Source organism: Panthera leo, chromosome B4 (assembly GCF_018350215.1).
Source record: "Panthera leo isolate Ple1 chromosome B4, P.leo_Ple1_pat1.1, whole genome shotgun sequence".
NCBI lineage: Eukaryota > Metazoa > Chordata > Mammalia > Carnivora > Felidae > Panthera > Panthera leo.
The window spans coordinates 45379880-45399116 of NC_056685.1; the positions used below are offsets into that span (position 1 = coordinate 45379880).

Genomic DNA, 19237 nt, shown 5'->3' on the forward strand with positions numbered 1-19237 from the left:
GTGCTTTATTTCATCATAATAGTAAATAGTGTCACTAAGTAATAATGTTAATGACAACCAACACTCAAAGGTAGAGGAAGGAACAGAATCAAAGCAAAGACACAAAGGCACCTCAGGAGTCCCTTAGAACACAGCGATCTTGAACTTTATTTGGTACAAAGGGTTTGCAGAAAGAAAGAAACTAATATGGAGCGTTTCTCGGGTTCAGACAGAGTTTAAAAGAAAAAAATAATTCAGCAATAGCCCAAAATATGCAGTTAAATCAAGTGGTTCATTAAAGTATCTGTTAAAAATGGCTAAAATTAGAGACAAAAGCCCATTGTCTGGTACAATTGTTGACTGCCTGCATATCTGTATTTGGAAGGGCGTAGGGGGACAGTCAGAAGCCTGTGGTATTTTAAAGATTCATCACCCACCCCTAAGGGGTTTTGAGCACCCACCTGCATTTTTGAACTTGAATCTAAGCCAAAGAGGTGGGACAAGACCATGACAGGTTTTTGGGGGGGTTGGGGAGGTTTTGTTTTGCTAATTAACTACTCAGTGGACATTTTAAATACCAAATATATCAGAACAGAGGCACCTAGTTCAGACCAGCCCCCACCATCCTCTGCGAGGGGCTGACATCTAGAGATGATCTTCTAGAGGCCTGTAGAACCTTGGAGCGATGCCTGTGTGTATTTTTAAAGGAGGGGAGCATCCCAGAATGTGCCGGTTCTTTACAGGGTATCTTTAATAGTTAGCCCCTCTGACTGGGGTTGTGCGTTTTTCATACTCATTCTCTTCCTGCCTAGGGTTGGGATGGGTTTGAAAGGTTTTTGTTTTGTTTTTTTCCTGTCGGAAGCTATGAATTGCCAGTGGAGCATCAAAAATTTTCATACTTAATGACTTCATCGTTCTTCTTTGGTTAATCAGAAATGCAAGCAAAGATTGATAGGAAAATATTTTTCGCAAGAATGATAGCAACAAATTGCAATCGTGGAAATGTCCAACAAAGTCCGGTACCTTCCTGCGATGGGCTGTCATTTTGCAGCTAGTGGAGCCGTTCAATAATGTGGAGAGAAAAAGAGACATACAAAACTCTAGCACAAGCCTGATTCTCACTATAAAACCATAGATAGTGGTAACAGGATTTCTTTCTCTGCGCGATGGGATTATAGGTGCTTCCCGTTCTCTCGTTTTCAGCATTTTTTAAGCATTTTTTGTATATTCCTTTCATAATTTAAAAAGTCCAATTAAAAAAACGAGCCCATGGCTCCAACCTTAGGAGTTTCCCCTGTGTGCTCCATGCACATCTGGCCGACCATTACGTCATTGCCACCCATAGAGTCGAAGCCCAGTGTGTTAACTAAAATATTCCCTTTGCTCTAGTTCTCTTTCCGTTTTCTTCCCAGGTGATGTGCTCTATGAACTCCTTCAGCATATTCTGAAGCAGAGGAAACCTCGGATTCTTTTTTCACCCTTCTTCCACCCCGGAAACTCTATACACACACAGCCAGAAGTCCTACTGCATCAGAACCATGAAGAAGGTACCAGAGGAACCTTTTCTTTCCTTTCATCAGGGTTAGACAATCCAAAAGGTTTCATCGTTTATTGGATGCGTTGTTCCTATTCATGTGATTGGTTCATCATTGAACAAACATGTATTGATGCCAAGGTGAATAGGACGGAATCTTGGTTCTCCACAATTCATAAAGAAATGAGATGCATAGATCCATGTATATCAAAGCACAGCTGTAATAGTAGGCACCATGAAGAGAGACTGGGAGGGGAAATTACATCCAGGCGCAGGCATCAGGGGCAGCCTCATAAAGCAGGTGCTTCTGGAGGCTTCCTTGATGGTGCAGCAGAATTCTGATAAGCAAGGATAAAGTGGGGAACCCTCTAGGCAGAAGAGGTAGGGTGGAGTGAGCCCCTGGAACAAAGAGCCGTCAGATGACTTGGGTTATAGAGCTTATCTTCCCCCTGCCCACACACCAGCCTTTTGTTCTAGAAAATATCAGACAGTAGAGATTTCTCCCAAATAGAGAAAATAAAGTAAATAAACCCCTGTGAGCCATCACCCGGTTTCAACAATAATCAACACTTTCCTTTGGCAGAGTTAGTCCAAGGAGGTTATATCGGACCTGAGTGTAAAGGACTTTAGTGAAGGAGCATAAGGGGGTCTTTGAAAATTTGTGAGTAGAGGGTACTAAGAGTTGGGGGACTCCAACCCTGTGAACTCTGATGGACCAGGGGTTCCACCTTCGTGCACCAAAGGTGGTTCCTTGCGGTGTGCTCAGCCTAAGTGCCTACTTCAGATGTACCCAGTGCTCCACTTCTCCAGTAAGCCCCAGTGGTCATAAAATCGTCAGTAGAAAACAGAAAAAAAGGCCAGAATTGACCTGGGGCCCCGGACCTTGTTCTAAAGCAGGTGTTTGGGTGCAGAAACCCGTTATTAAAATCTTACTTTGTGCCCTATTCCGTTGAACGGCGATGCCTCGTGCCTCTGAGGAACGTTATGTCCATGTTCTTCCCTCCACGGATCAGTTAGACAACAGACGTGGGGACCCAAAGTAACACTTTTAAACTTGTGCTTTCTCTTAGGACCTGATTTACTAGGGGTCTGAATCCCTGGTGCCTTGGGGGTATTTCCTTAAATCGAGTGGGCATCTTCAAGGGCAGGGCTAATAGTTTTGTTTTGTTGTTGGCAAACCAAAAAATGAGAAGTTATTTGTTTTCTTAATTAACACTTCACAAAAGACAGCCTGACTCCGGGTGACCGCCATCGCTTCCTGGAGCCAAGCGCTTCACAGCAGGGCCCCTTGCTTTCCTGATGGAGAGTAAATGAGCGTTGCTTGCCTGCTCCTTGCCTGTTTCTCTCCCGTCCTTTCTTCCTCCTGTTCTACTCTGGCTTCATTTAGCCGCCGCACTCCCCAACCCCCAACAATTCGGGTTCTCCGTCCTTTTGCGCTTCCTGCCTTGTACATTTCCGGCTTTCGTCATTGCCAGCAGCGATTCCAGAGGAGGAGGTGGGTTTACTGAAGCTTGACATTAAGGCAAGAACTGTATTACCTAGCTTGCCTCTTCAGATACAAAAGGTGAGGGATGGGCTTTTTTTTTTCCCTCCCCCCCCCCCTTTAAAAAAAAAAAAAAACCCATTTGGAATTCCTGTTCCTCTTTTTATTCCCAGATGTGATTGGAGGCTTAATGGTCTCTCCTTCCTCCCTTCTCCTTGGTCTGATTTGACTCAGAAGTTAGCGTGTCGCTGTTCTCATTTGCCGGGGCTGATCAATAGAGAAAGCTGGGCTCACTGCCTCTCACAGCTGCTGTCAGGCTAAGTAAATACAGACGCACCACTGCATACGCCGTAAGGAGCTGTGCTCTCAAGTGTTCGGATGGTGGTCGTGACCACTCAGTGGGTAAAAGAATGGAGTTAATGAGACCAAGGTCAAGGGCTTCATCACCCTGCAGACCAGTGATGAGCTCTGTCTCAGCTCTTAAAAAGTAGTGTGTTCTCAGAGACCATTCCTTAAAGCTCTCAGCCAGCAAACAACACCTGAGGGCGCAGGCCTGTTCAGACGCAGGGCGCGTTCTCTCAGGTGAACAGGTGGACACACGAGAAGGGCGGTTTAGGTCTTTGTCAGATGGTGTCAAATGAGAAGCGCTCTACAAGGCATGGAGGTGATGTGAAGAGGCTGCCTGTCCCCAGACTGCCACTGGTAACAAGGGGACCCTCTAGAGAGGGGAACGGACTGGTACAAGTTCCCTACCTCCGAACACCTCCCGCCTCTTTCCCTTTTCTCCACCAAAAAGAAGGACACATCCAGCTCAACATGAGTGATCTCTAGAATGAATACTGTTATGCTTGCTTGTGAATGGTAAAACACTAATACAGACATCTGTTAGCACACAGAAAGCTCTGGTCCTGAAAGAAGAGGCTCTAGAGTGAAATTATACATATCAAATACTCTAACCCCCAACGATCTGTTCCCCATAATTGGGGATACAGTCCTTTGGAAAAGTATGTTGCTGTTGACGTGACACAGAGATAATATGACAGAATGGAAGGACAACAGGGACATTGCGGAGGAGAACCGATCGGCCCCTCAATGGCCTGGCACAGGGAGGCGCAAAGACAGCGTTCCATTCACCCCGCGCGACTTCGCCTCATCCCTCCCACCGACTTTACCAACTCAGACATCCATCGCTGCGCAATGGGAACTGATCTCGCCATACAGACAGATCTTGGTGAATCTCACAACCGTTCCCCCGTAGATCCCCCATCTGAGTACGTGACATTGAAATCACACCGGGCAGCCATGTGGCGGTGCCAGAAGCTAGGAGGTTGGTGTTAGGGCTCAGAGGCTCCCCTCCAGGCCCTGAGGGGAGAGGTGGGCCATGATACTGCTTCCAGGTGGGCAGAGCAGACTCCTGATGTCCTCCTGGGTCTAGAGAGCCAGGATTGCCACTCTCTTCCCCTGCGTACTTACGAGAACGCAGCGTTATACATTAGAATTTCTCGCCCCTAGCGAGCCACTGCGACGGTGGAACAGGACTCCCAGCAAGTATGCTGGGCAATGGGCATGAGCCAGGACCACCCCAGACAAGCCAGCACGCGTGGTCAGCTTAGATGACATTTTTGAAAGGGCGGGGTTCTGGAGTCGGGAGAGCAGGCTCTAATCCTCTATTCTGCCAAAGCTTAAGGGCTGAGTTACTCTTCTCTGGCCCTCAGTTTCCCCAGCTATAGGACAGGGATTAGCCCGAATGGTCTCCAATCTCCTGCACTCTCAACTCCTGCATTCCCTCCAAAGTCTGGGTCTCCCTGGGCGATAAGAAGATGGCCAAGACATGTGATCTACCTTCAGGGCCTTGAGTAACTAAAATCCAGAAAAACCTAAATGTGTCCTGCTTGATGTTGCTCAGAAACAGCTGAACATCACGTCTGTCCTCACTTGTGTCACCTAATCAAGAACTGCCGATGATATTACCCCTCTGAGTAGTCAAACCAAGAGTGGCACGGTTCCTTTATCGCGTGATGAAAGCCTCCATTCCAGCGGATCCCTTTTCTTTGATTGTTGTGACTCATTTTATCAGCATGCTATGAATGAGTTAGATGTGAGGTAGATCGTGACGTAGGAAGGAGACAAACCGAAAATCGATAGCGCTTCGTTCACCAAAACCAGGAGGTAAATGTCTTTAGAAATGTCAAGTCGGCAAATGATGATAAAATAAATGTATTTGGTCACACACAGTTATATCAACTTCTTTTGACACCGTACGTCCTGAAATCAGTTACTTTTAGCTTCCATGGAGTAATTACAAAGAAAGACTTTGTTCCAAAGTGTATATCCGATCGCCGATAGGCCTTTGGTGGTAAAACTGCTTGAATCGTGATTCCCTGAAAGCTCAGGGAGCAATATGAAATGTGCTTCTGGCTCTGCAGAGTCACCCCTGTAGGACTGGCTCTGCACAAGTCTGTAGGGACAAGGAACAAGATTTGTGTTTATCATGTGCTGTCGTCCAGTGACCCCTCTGGGCATCCTCTTACCCTTTCAGCTCTGTAGTCCCACCCTCTCCTCTGCCCACCCTCTCCTCTGCCCCATCTAAGGGAGTGGGAGGTGATTTTCAATCACTTTAATTTTAATTTTTTTAAGTCCTTATTCATTTTGGAGAGAGAGAGACACATAGAGGGTGAGTGGGGGAGGAGCAGAGAGAGAGGGAGACACAGAATCCCAAGCAGGCTCCAGGCCCTGAACTGACAGCACGGAGCCTGATGCGGGGCTCGAACTCACGGACCATGAGATCATGACCTGAGCTCAAGTCAGACGCTTAACCGACCGAGCTACACAGGTGCCCCTAATCACTTTAATTTGAAAATATTCACACACGCAGGGCTGTGATTGTTTCTGCAACAGTGGACACACTTTTAAAACACAAGTTTTGCTCTGGAGCAGCCCTTTGTCACCAGGTGGACACAGACATCGTTAAGTGGTGAGAACGTTCCCATGTCACAACAGTTGACCTCGATTCTCCGTACAACCAGCATACGGTGACAGCCCAGAGAACAGAGAGAAATCATGTATCCGTGGGGAGTGAGGGGGGTGGCATGCGTTCCGGGATAGCCCACAGATTTTCATTTATGTGATTGCTTTATTTATGTTTCGCTTCCACCCCACCCCCCCTCTCTACTACCAAATCCGAGTGCCCAAACACTGCTCTGGAGGAAGAAAATCTTACACAATTCTAATGAGATCATTAAAGAAGATGAGGTCTGTGAATCTGCTTCATAGTGACAAAATAACAGCTAACGTTTATCGGGTCTTTGCTGTGTGCCAGACCCTGTTCTAAGCTCTTAACGTGTCTAAACCATTTCCTCTTCGCAACTACCCTATAAGGAAGGTAATGTTATCCCCACCTGATGGATGAGGAAATAGAGGCCAAGAGCCCCCAGATTACACACTTACCGAGTGCCCTGGGTCTGCTTCGCTCTGATGCCTGTGTTCATTCCATTGCAGCATGAATGAGCTAACCAAATAACATTTTTGTTAATGTGTCTTGTGCACATTAATTCCTGGAAACAGGACCAAAGATGGGGCAATGAGAAGAACTGGGGAGACCAGGACCCCTGACTGGGGTACAGGATGGCAGGTGCCCGGCAAGCCTGCTCACAGTTTTTCTGCCTCACGGCACTTGAAAATCGAAACAAACAAACAAAACGGTCAGAGATAACTTTTGAGATACCGCTGTATGTCTACAACTCATCATACTAAAAACTCACACTAATTCGGACTGCCTTAACCCACTAGAGATCGTTGACGGCCTCAGAACGAATGGACTTGGCATGAAGAAAATCCCCCAGCCTGGGAGAAGTGTGGGCTCGGAGTCAGACACTGGCTTCTGAGAGCAGAAGCGCTGGCTGTCACCCCCTTGGGAACCAGCCCTTTGGCTCCCTTGGAGCTGGCCCCTCAGGATAGCTGCTGAATAGGCACCCGGGTAGATAAAGTTTTTAGCTGATCCAGCCGTCCTCTTACTGGTTGCTGTAAAAACTTCCCTGATTCTCTAGTCTTACTGGAACCGTGATGATGAGATTAAGGTGTCAGAGAGGCCATTGGCTAGGGTTTGACATCTGTGTTAATCCTGTAATGCTTACCGGAGCCAGAGAGCACAATGGGGTTGGTGTGTGTGTGCACGCGGGCTCTGGATCCCGACCATCTGGGTTCAGATCCCAGCTCCCCTGTTTACCGGCTGTGTGAGTTTAAGCAAGTTGCTTAACTTCCTTGTCTCTCCGTTTCCAGCTGTAAAAGAAGAATAATGGCAATACCCATTGAATATGGTTGATTTAAGAAAAGAATCAAGTTACTATGGCAAATGCCCTTAGAACAAGAGCTGTCACTCAGTAAATGTTACTCATTGCCATTATTGGATATTTCTTACCACTGTTTGGTTGGGGTTTTTTCTTCCACCTAAAAAACATTTCATTGTGATTAAATACGCATAACATCATCTTAGCCATTTTTAAAAAATTTTTTTGGCATTTACTCATTTTTGAAAGGCAGTGAGAGACAGCATCAATGGGGGAGGGGGAGAGAGAGAGTGAGACACGGAAACAGAAGCAGGCTCTGAGCTGTCAGCACGGAGCCCGACGCAGGGCTCGAACCCACGGGCCGCGAGATGATGATGACCTGAGCCGAAATGGGCCGCTTAACCGACTGATCCACCCAGGAGCCCCTCATCTTAGCCATTTTTAAGCCATTCTAAGCCATTTTGCATACAGTCGGGTAGCGTAAGCGTGTTCACATTGCTGTGCAATGGTCGGGGTTTTTGTTTCTCTTACCTCCAATCCCAGCTGTCCTAATCATTTCAGTGATTGTGACTAAACACACTGTGTGCGGACACCGGGTTTGTGCATCCCGGACACAGGGAGGGCCTTGCTGCCTCCCCGCGCCCTGATAACAGAATTCCTTCACAGGCACACCAGGCCCCCTGCGTTACATCCTATGGGAAAATACATTTCAAACACCAACCCCGGTTGCTCGCAGGGCACAGCCTGTTTTGAAAATGAGTGGTGCTCATATTTTGTTACCTCACCGTAGCAGGCACAGGGTCGGTCCTCCGTGACCCCGTTGGGACCCTTCCAGCTGTCTCCTCTCACATTTAAGCACCGCAAGGTTAACCTCTTGTGCCCCTTTCAATTCTGTGATTCTTGGCTCTGGCTGGAGACAATGAGGTTCCCCCAGAGGAAGACCAGCAAATCTTGACTTCCTGTTGTCCCCTCGGGACACCAGGGAACACCTTTTCCCCTTGGCCTCCTCATTCCCACTCTTCTCTTAACTCCTCCTCCCCCCTGTCTAGGGCCCCTTTGTCCTGCTTTGCTTCCTATGTTTCAGAGGCTGGGGCAGTGTGACCTTTTACCCTCTGACCCTTGTCCTCTGATGGAACATTTGATTGTGACGGGAGAGTGTGGAGCCCTGGCGTGGTGCACAGAGCCTCTTCATCTGTCTAGACCATCAGTCTCCTTCAGAGAGGGCCCGCTCACCTTCCCCACCTCCTCTGGCGTCCTCCAGTCATGTGGAGGCTGCCCGTAGCCAGGGGCTAGCTGGCTCTATTAAACCAGAAACTTCAGCGCAAGAGATCCGTAATATGCATGACTAACTCTCCCCAGGTACCTGGGAAGTTTTCAAGAAACTTCCTCTTAGCCCTGGGGAAGTGCTCTCTGAGCACTTTGAGATAAGGGGACTGGGGCGGTTGGGGTTCACCTCCAGAGCAGGAAGCCCTCTGTTATCTTGCTCTTTCCCCTCTCCAGCACTCTGACTTATCTCTGTGCCACCCTGACCCCCTCCCTATAAATGATTCACAGGGTTTACCCCCACATGTCTAATTGGCTCATTTGAAACCTGACCCCGCTGGTTTCTTCATTCACTTCTTTTGTGCGGCTTTACTGAGACTGAGGCTGGCAGACTGGCTCTGTGCCGTCTGTGCTGAGCCACTGGCAGAGGCTAGCCTGTTTGGAGGCTGTCCCGCCCACAGGAAATAAAGATGAAACCTCAGAGTCCTGCAATTCACCTGCCTTGAGTTTTCTGGGAGCTCACGTGGGACTCATTGTTTACGACCTCACGCATCTGCGCATCATACGCTCCAAACTTCTGGTTTTCTTCTCAGGCCCTTTAGTGACAGTTGCAACTTGCGAGGTGAATAGACTGAAATGGGCAGGTGGAAGTCAGTGGAATATCTCAGTGGGACCTCTTGGAAAAGGAAGGGGCAGGTGGTGGCGGCGGGGCGGGGGGCGATGTGTTAGTATGCTAGGTCCACCAAAACAAAGTACCACAAATTGGGTGGCTTAAACAATGGATTTATTGTCTCACAGTTCTGGAGGCTAGAAGTCCAAGATCAAGGTGAGGGCAGGATCGGTTCCTTCTGAGGGCTGGGAGGGAGAGGCTGTTCTGTGCCTCTCTCTTAGCTTCTGGTGGTCTGCTGGCCACCTTGGGTATTCCTTGACTGGTAGATCTCTGCCTTCAACATCACCTGGCATGCACCCTGTGCACATTGACTCATAATTCAGCACCCATAGCCTTTGCTTGTGTTTTTTTATGTGTCTCTTTTCTCCATTAGACTATTATATCCTTGAGAGCAAGGACCACTTTTCCTTACTCTTTCATCCAAGACTCTACTTGAAATACGGTTGGCATCACTGAAGGTTATGTGGTTCAACGCATAGTTTGTAATCACTGTGTGGCAAAACCGTCCCCCTCCGTTCATGTAATCTGTGCCTGTCTATGTGTCCAAATTCTCCTTTTCATAAGGGCACCAGTCATATTGTATTAGAGAACCCCCCATTCTAATATGACTTTATCTTAAGTGATGACATCTGCAACGACCCTATTTCTAAATAAGGTCACATTCTGAGGCAGTAGGGGTTGGGACTTCAATATATGAATTGAAGGGTATGGGAGAAGAGGCAGGCAGCACAGTTCAACCCATAGCAAGGGGTGACAGACCCTAAGCGTGTGTAGGAAATCTATTTTGAATTGCACCTGAAGACCAAGAGCATTTAATCTCTATAGCTCTTCGTATCATTTGTGGTTCCCACTAATCTTTTACAAAGTCATGCTGGGAAGTGGTTCCTTTCAGGAGAATGTGGAACACAGTGGACTGAGGCTGATTGAGTAAGTCACCTGCTGGGCCTGTTGATTTGCATCTCACTGACTAGCTTCTCTTATCGCTGCCCATGGCCTTGGGAAAGCATAGTGGTGGAAATGTCATCCTGGTGTGTGAGATACAAGCTCCAGCCTTTGCTCTACCCTGGAAATTTCCTACTTAAAGCCCATGACTTTTTTTTTTTTTTTTATGTTTATTCACTTTTTTGAGAGACAGAGTGTAAGCAGAGCAGGGGCAGAGAGAGAGGGAGACACAGAATCCGAAACAGGCTCCAGTCTCCGAGCTGTTAGCACAGAGCCCGACATGGGGCTCAAACTCACGAACCGTGAGATCGTGACCTGAGCCAAAGTCGGATGCTTAACCGACTGAGCCACCCAGGTGCCGCAAAGCCCATGACTTTTAACCAAAGGTGGTTTTTGTTGGTTTAAGTTTACTAGTTATTCATTATTTATAACATGATTAAATTGGGTCAAATTTTGATGAATTTTAAATGGACAAACTTTTCTAATGAGCACAAGGAAAGAAGACAAAAGAAATCAGACCTTTTTTGTGCTCGTCACATTTAAAGTCTTAATTTATTTGGGCTGTTTGGGATTATTTGTACCTAAAAGAGGTCTGCGAAGAGAAAGGTTTGGGATTAGAAAACACTTTCAACCAGGATGGGTTCCCTACCAGTCCTTGGTCGTCCCTGCCCCCTTCCCTCCATGCCCACACTGACTAATTATGTGTGGCTTTCTTGCGCATTTCCCTCCCGTATCAAGACCTTCAGACCGAGGGCAATGTGGATAATTTCCCAGCTCTCCAGCTGGGCAGTTCACCAAGAACAAACCCAGACATCAAGGCCAGACCAAAAAAAATCTTCTTGTTTTAGACAGAAGACTCCTACATCTGGGGGATTTAATGCACCCACTGTCCGCTCAGTGCATTTCCTGTGTCCGGAGCTTCTCTGCCTGCCGGCTCTGGTCTCAGAAGTTTCCATCCCCTGCTGCCAACTTGTAATAACAGGGGCAGCAGGCGGCAGGGTAGGAGCGTCATAGCCTACTCCATACGTGGGCGCATGCTTTGCAAACTGAAACAAAGCTTGGAAGGTCTTATTGCAGGACTTTCGGCCTTGACAGTGGTTGTGCCCAGACCACCAGGAGCCTGGAATTAAATACCCTTGGATCCAGTTCTCTACCATTAATGTTATCAACTTCATCAAGTACTTCCTCTTTGAGTGGTGTCTGCAGAGAAATAAATAAATCAAGCTCCTCCAAGTCCTGTTCCTGCCTGGACCCAGAGTCAAAAGTACAATCTGAGTTGGATTATCCAGAGCACTGTCTCCCTCCTTCATTGTTCCCAAAGATCTGGGCAGGAACGGAGAGTGAAATCTCTCCAGGACATTACATCAGTTCCTCTTTTACCCTTGGCATGAAAATTCTTCCTCTCATAGTCCACCCAGACTTCCTAAGGCTTGCCCCGAGCTCACACCCATACGCTGATCCTTGAAGCCCAAGACATCAAAGAAAGCCTGCAGGTGACCAGACTACTGGCCAACGCCTGTTTCTGTTTTGAAATTTGTAAGACAGGAAATGGACTCAGGAAATAGGATTTTTCAGTACACGGTCTTCATCATCCTTAGGTATTGTTAAACCTTAATAAGCTTTTAAGGAAAGGGAGAAAATGGCATTGAGAAGAAAATGCACGAAACTTCGAAATGCAACCGTTTTAAGTGGTTGCTTATCATGATCGTGTTCTGTGACAGAGAAGAGAGAAATTCATTTTTGTGGACAGCAGAGTTGAGATCCTTATTAGCTATGAAAGGAAAATCTGCCTCATCCCCAAAAGATGGCAGGTCATTTTATCACGCTAATAATCTCAGCCATTAAAATTAACTCCGTGGGGGGGGGGGGGGGTGCGCCTGGGTGGCTCAGTCGGTTGAGCGTCGGACTTCGGCTCAGGTCATGATCTCGCCATTTGTGAGTTCGAGCCCCACATTGGGCTCTGTGCTGACAGCTCGGAGCCTGGAGCCTGCTTCCGATTCTGTCTCTCCTCCTCTCTCTGCCCCTCCCCTGGTCATGCTCTGTCTCTCTGTCTCTCAATAATAAATAAACGTTAAAAAAAAAAAAATTTAACTCCGTGGGCCTAATCAGTTAAGTACCCTGTAAGCATGTATTTGCATTTGGGTTAAAGTGAAGAATTTAGTACTTGTTATCCCAACATGTATCCTTGCAAGCTTGACTAAGTACTTATAAAAACAAAAAACAGGGGCACCTGGGTGGCTTGGTCGGTTAAGCATCCGACTCTTGGTTTCAACTCAGGTCATGATCTCATGGTTTCATGAGTTCGGGCCCTGCATCAGGCTCTGCACTGCCAGAATCCCTTCTTGGGATTCTCTCTCCCTGTCTCTGTCCCTCTCCTACTTGTGCGGTCTCTGTCTCTCTCAAAATAAATAAATAAAACTTTAAAAAAAAAAACTTTTTATAGTGGAAAATATCAAACTTACACAAAATTAGAATTAGTTAATGAGCCACCGTGTACCCATCACAAGCTCCATTAATCAATTCATGACCAGTCTTGTTTCTTCTGTGCCCCACCTACTCTCTGCTTTCAAATTAATTTCATTTCAAATTAATTTAAAGCAAATTCTGGATATAATTTCATCTGTAAATATAGCAGTACAGGTCTGAAAAGATAAGGACCCTTTATGAAATCATAAACCCAAAACCATCACATCACCAGAAAACTAACAGTTCTTCAATATCATCAAATACCTTATTAATGTTCACATTTTTTCCAACTATGTCATAAATGTTTTTACCATTTCCTTGAATCAGAATCCAAGCAAGTGTCTATACATTGCAGATGGTTTATGTGTCTCTAAGTCTCTTTAAATCTTTAGGTCTCCATCCATATCTTTCTTGTGCACATACTTGAGCGCTCTCTCTCTCTCTCTCTCTCTCTCTCTCTCTCTCTTTGGGTGTTTAAAAGAAGTTATCCATAATTAGTATAACTTTCCCTGTGTACATAGTGTATCTTTTTCCCCGCTTCTGGTTGCTTTGGGGATTTTCTCTTTATCTTTGATTTTTAGCAGTTTGACTATGATATGCCTGGATGTAACTTTTGTATTTATCCTGCTTGGTATTTGCTGAGCATCTCGGTCTTTAAGTTTGCTCTTGTTGTTGCTACCAAATTTGGGAGCCAATTTGGTCATTATTCTTTTTCTTTTTTTTTTTTTTTCTTTTGGCTTCATTCTTTCTGTTCTCTCTTTGGATTCCAATTACATATCCATTAGACCATTTAATATTGTTCCACAGGTCACTGAGGATCCGTTTGTTTATTTGGTTTTGTTTTTAACTTTTATTGATCTGTCTTCAAATTTATGAACCCTTCCTTCTGTTATCTCTAATCTGTTGTTAAGTCCATCCAGTCCAATCTTTCATATACTGTATTTTTCAGTACTCGGATCTTTTTTTTTATAGTTTCCATTTCTCTTCTGAAATTCTCTATCTGTTATATCTCATTATGACCATCATTTCCTTCAAGTGCTTACCCTTAAATTTCTCAATATCCTTTAAGGTTCTTTTTTGCTAATACTAACATCTAGATTATCTCAGAGTCTTTTTCTGTTGACTGCCTTTCCTGTTGATTATGGGTCACATTTTTCTGTTTTGTTTTGTTTTCACATATCCAGAACATCTTTATTGAATACTGGACAGTACACGTGATACATTGTAGAGACTCTAGATTATGTTACATTCCTCTGAAGAATGTTGATTTTTGTTCCAGCAGGTAAATGACTAGCCAGTCACTTTGAATTTGTGGAGACTTGGTCCTGCATTTGGTTGGGGCAGATCCATTTCAGTTTTGCCTTTAGCCCTCAAAAAAATCTCTTTGTTCTGGAGCATAGTCCTTACTCCTAAGGTGTGGCCGTTCTGGGCTAATAAACAGCCGGAGGTGTTTACAGAGCCTTTGTTGCTAGGACTCAAATTCTGAATTCTGTCTCCAATACAGGGGCCAGTAACTGACATTCCTGCTCTTATCTTTCAGCCGTACAGCTGTTGCTTTCCACTGAGCTCTTTAGAGCTCCCCCTGCACATGCGCTGTTCAGGAGCACATGTTAAGGATTTGAGGGAACTTTATGTGCCAATTTAGCGGCTGCTCCCCCTGAGGCTCTCTCCTTTATGGGTTTGCTTTCTCAATTTTTTGCCATTCGGGAAACTCCACACTCTGTTCCCTGACAGATTACACAACTTCCGGTTCATTTTCTACCGGCCCCCTGCTAACGTGAACTGGGGAGGACCCTCAGGGCTACGTAAATTTGGATCTCACCTGTGCAGTTCTCTTCCTTCCAGAGTGAAACCCCCTTCAGTGTTCTCCAGTACCTTCAAATAACTTTTATAAATGTTCCATCATTTCTATATGTAGGAACGTTAGTTGGGTACAAGCCACTCTGTCATCCGTCAGACTGGAATCGCCTTCTCCTTTATTACAGAAAGGTGCTGGCCTACCAAATACTTCGCCTGCCTTCGCATACCTAATCATAGAGCCTGAAGACCAGGCCTTAGGAGAATATTGACACACCCCTCATTCTGTTTTATAGCTGTGTAGTCCTCCATTGTTTACAGATAGAGTATAATTTATTAAGCCAGTCTCCTACTGATAGCTGTTCGAGCGAGTAAGCACTTTTAGATGCATGGCAGCAGGCTACGTGTTAGTTACGAAATAAACCCTTTGCCTGCAAGCAGGTGATCTTTCAGTGATCGTGAACAATATTTCTTTTGTTCACTGTCTCCTATAACAGATCTAGAGGCATCCCCATTTTTCTGTTAATCCTTTGTAACACTGGGACCACCAAGTTTTGGCCACCACCTTAGTCTCTGTCTACTAACCCTATCAGATCCCTAGATCCCCTTTATACGTTCTTCCTATAGATATTACCATAATGGACAAAGGAGACATCTTTGACTTGCTTGACTTAGAATCATGGGCAAATCTCTGACCACAGCAAGGACCTGAAAGCGTGTGCATCCTTTTGGTGCAACAGCTCTGGGAACAGAGGCGGCCAGAGAAACCTCACGAAGATGAGTTTGAGGCACTGTAGCAAGTTCCGTTTTTGTAGGCAGATTTTTGTTCCTTCCCTCCCCTAAGCAGGTGCTCCTAAAGCCACACATAGGCTGGTCCATCCCTCAACCCAGCCCACAGGACTACTTCTGTTGCTGAGCTATGTACTCTTCTGATGTTGTCCCTGCTCTCAAGTATCACCAGCTTGGAAGTTCAAGGGGGATGGGGTGGAGGCACTGTTGGGGTGCCCATCCCTCCTTTTCCTTCCTTACCTCTACCTGTCTATGAGCATTCATAGGGTCTGTGCACTCAGAAACAAAATGATCCTGGGGCGCCTGGGTGGCTCAGTCAGTTAAGCGTCCAACTTCGGCTCAGCACATCTCGCGGTTTGTCAGTTCGAGCCCCACATCTAGTTCTGTGCTGACAGCTTCGGATTCTGTGTCTCCCTCTCTCTCTGCCCCTCCACTGCTTGCACTCTGTGTCTCTCTCTTTCTCTCAAAAATAGATAATCATTAAAAATTAAAAAAAAAAGAAAGATCCCAAATCTTCTTTCAAGATTGTCATTCTGTAAATCAGACCCACTGTCCATGCTTAGAGCAGGTTTTGATACTTTTCCCCCTGGTTTCTGTATAGCAAAGTGGCAGGAATTATAATGGGTACCTGCCAGAGTATTTACCAGAGTCTGGGTCTAATTCCCTGTCTGTGTGTCTTTAAGTTGCTGAACCTCTGTATGCCTCCTTTTTATCACCTGTAAAATAGGAATAATGGTATTAGCATCTCCTACTTAGGAGTGTTATACATTTTAAACTGTATAACCCAGTACCAAGGATATAGTAACTGCTTTAGCAGTAGGATAATAGTGTCATTATCATTAACACCAACAACAATGCCCCGGAGGTAGAGAATACATACATTTAGTAATGAAAATGTAAGCCCGTGAAAGTATCTGGAAAGCAACCCTTAAGGAATCCAAAAGCCACATCCAAGAGTCAAGTAACAAAAAGCTAAAGAACACAAATTTGGCTTCCTTGTGTTTATAAGCTACTAGTAAGTGATTAATGGAAAGCTTGTGGTCATTCTTAGCCTGTCTAGTGTAGGAAAAGAATTTCAAGTATGTGCACTTTGTTTTAATTTTTTTTAATGTTTATTTATTATTTTTGAGAGAGAGAGAGAGAGAGAGAGCAGGAGAGGGGCAGAGAGACAAGAGGGAGATACAGAATCCGAAGCAGGCTCCAGACTCTGAGCTGTCAGCACTGACCCCGATGCGGGGCTCGAACCCACAAACCATGAGATCATGATCTGAGCCAAAGTCGGATGCTTAACCGGCTGAGCCACCCAGGTGCCCTTTTCATTGTTTTTTTAAGCAGCAAAAAAGACATTCCATATCCAGGGACGAAAGGTGCTGCCCAGCACACACACGGGCTCCAGTGCTCACTACCTTTATAACCACAGCAGGCTCCCTCTCCAGACAGCTCACCGGGGTCAGTGATGGTCTCTTCCTCTGCTCCACAGATAATTGTGTCCAGAGGACCCCAAGGCCTCCGGTGGAGAACGTGCACCACAACCCCCCCACCATTGAACTGTTGCACCGGTCTAGATCACCTGTCACAGCCAATCACCGGCCTTCTCCCGACCCCGAGCAGCGGCCCCTCCGGTCCCCCCTGGACAACATGATCCGCCGCCTCTCCCCGGCCGAGAGGGCCCAGGGGCCGAGGCTCCACCAGGAGAACAACCACCAGGAGTCCTACCCCCTGTCAGTCTCTCCCATGGAGAATAACCACTGCCCGCCGTCCTCTGAGCCCCACCAGAAGCCATCGAGCCCCCGGCAGGAGAGCACACGCGTGATCCAGCTGATGCCCAGTCCCATCATGCACCCTTTGATCCTGAACCCCCGGCACTCCGTGGATTTCAAACAGTCCAGGCTCTCCGAGGACGGGCTGCATAGGGAAGGCAAGCCCATCAACCTGTCCCATCGGGAAGACCTGGCGTACATGAACCACATCATGGTCTCTGTCTCCCCGCCCGAGGAACACGCCATGCCCATTGGGAGAATAGCAGGTAGGTGAGCGCCACCCCCCTCACGACCACTCCAGCCTCAGGGGAGACCTGACAAGCCCCGCTGTCTCCCCAGCTTTGCAGCTGGCCTCACACAGGTTCCCAATTAGGCGCCCTCAAAGGTTCTGTGAGGGCAAGCGGAGGCTTCTGCCTGAATGAAGTGAAATCCCTAATGGGCTAGTTAATGAGCCGCTGGGATGGAGTAGTTAATGAGCCTCAGAAATGTTAAGAAACAAATGTCCTACGTCCAGCTTACAAGGAGAGTCACATCAGAATCATGGCTAAGCGAAAACATTTAAAATAAAAGGTTTATGAGCATGCTAATGGCCCTGTCTTGAAGTTTCCAGCGGCTAATTAATGACCAGACACAGCATAAAGAACCTTTGTCTCAGATTCAGACCTGTAATTCTGTCCCGTGGGCAGTAACTCAATGTAGCCTTCACCTTGGGAGAAGGTGGGAGAGAAAAACACGATTATGGTATTGGAGGCAGATGTTCCTGGGTCGTTTGGACAGAGGAAACCACTCCCGAATTCTTCTTCTTTTATGATGACAAGCCCAAATTTGCTTCCCTCAGACAAGAAACGAGTGGAAACCAGTGGGAAAAATCTACACATTGTGTTGTGCTCGTCTGCCCGTAATTTACATGAAGTCATCCCCCAGACACTTGTTCCTCCAGCCACTTGGCAAGGGCAGCTCTTTTCCGAGAGCATCTCTCTTCAGGAGACAGTTGTTGAGCACCTACTATGCACAGATAAATGCGTCAGGAAGTAGGGGGACACAGAGCTGATGGAACAGTTGTCTCCTCAAGGAATTTAATATTTACTGGCGGAGACAGATGGGAAAACCACTAACTAAGCTGTAAGGCACGGTGAAATCAGTCATATGTCCCATTCATTTGGTACACGAGCACTTATCGAGTGCTGACTGTGTGCTAGGATAATTAAGTCCTGTGGAAGCAAAGCAGGGAGAAGGTGCATTTTGACTGCAGGAATTGAGGAAGGGCTTTGCAGAGAGGTCGCTCAGGGCTGAAGGGGAATATGTGTTCAGTAACGGGAGGGAGGCAAGAGGAAGGAGAAGTCAGACCTGGTCAGGGAAAGGCAAGAAATGCCCCCTTCCTCCATGAGCTGTCCCCCAGGCCAGAGCCCCACTAAGCCCCAGGATGGAGCTGTGCTCCTAACAGCGTGACCGCACAGGGAGCTACAGGCTACATTAACTCCCTCTGCCGTGACGCATTATCCCTTTTTTATTTAAATTATTTGTTTCTAAATTTTTCTCTGGCTCCAGGTACACCTCCAGTGTTGCCTCAGTTTTACTGTTACAAATCATTTACATGAGTGTGTTGAATGAAGAAAATGAAATGGTAAAGAAATGTGACTTACGTTTGAAAAACCATGAAAAGTGAAATGATCTGTGTCTGGGATTTGATTCAAAAGGATCCCACGGCACTGGGGGTGAGGCATGGGTGGGGTGTACATAAAATAAGGCTGGCTGTGAGCTAACGGCTGTATGGCTGGGTGATGGATACAACGGGGATTCGTGTTATTTTTTTCTCTACCTTTACATATATGCCTATGTGTGTATGTATGTTTTAATCTAAAAACAAATCGTGAAAGGAAAAACATAGGGGGTTTATAAAGAAGCAAAGTTCTCAAACAAGACACGTGAATTTCCCCAGATGGTTGGAGAAAGAGGATGGGGTCAATACATTACTGTGAAGCATATAAATGACTTGTCTTACGCTTCCCAGGCCAGACCTTTCTTGCCTATACATACCCTTCGTGTCTTATTTCTTGCACGGTCTATACAGCAGTACTGGACATTTTGCAGATACTTTCTACTTGTTTCTCATTCTCCGGGTAGCTCTTAGAAGCCGCTTATTACCGCTATATTCATTTTATATGAAAAGTCATCTGGACCAGGGAAGCCACGGAGGAAACAGAGCCCCAGAGGAGCAAAGGTCAAATAGGGGTTGGGTAACAGGGCAACAAGGCACTCACTGCTGTG

General features: G+C 46.4%; 1 protein-coding gene and 1 long non-coding RNA gene across 8 annotated transcripts in view; one reads left to right on the forward strand and one right to left on the reverse strand.

Annotated features, from left to right (window-relative positions):
* ETV6 (ETS variant transcription factor 6) overlaps nucleotides 1-19237 on the forward strand; it is a 251012-nt gene that overhangs the window by 211030 nt on the left and 20745 nt on the right. For all 4 annotated transcript variants that reach the window (XM_042945815.1, XM_042945814.1, XM_042945813.1 and 1 more), the window contains 2 exons: nucleotides 1392-1526; nucleotides 16690-17235. In XM_042945815.1, the coding sequence (XP_042801749.1) occupies nucleotides 1392-1526; nucleotides 16690-17235 (681 nt within the window). The remainder of the gene's footprint in view (nucleotides 1-1391; nucleotides 1527-16689; nucleotides 17236-19237) is intronic.
* Nucleotides 5198-8562, reverse strand: LOC122224249. Of its 4 annotated transcripts, XR_006204697.1 has the most exons (5): nucleotides 8063-8562; nucleotides 7814-7974; nucleotides 7130-7274; nucleotides 6444-6668; nucleotides 5198-5454 (listed from the first exon to the last, which is right to left on the reverse strand). It is a non-coding gene; the product is annotated as an uncharacterized LOC122224249 (long non-coding RNA). The 4 variants fall into 4 exon arrangements; XR_006204694.1 differs by lacking the exon at nucleotides 7814-7974 and having other exon boundaries at nucleotides 8068-8562; XR_006204695.1 differs by lacking the exon at nucleotides 7814-7974.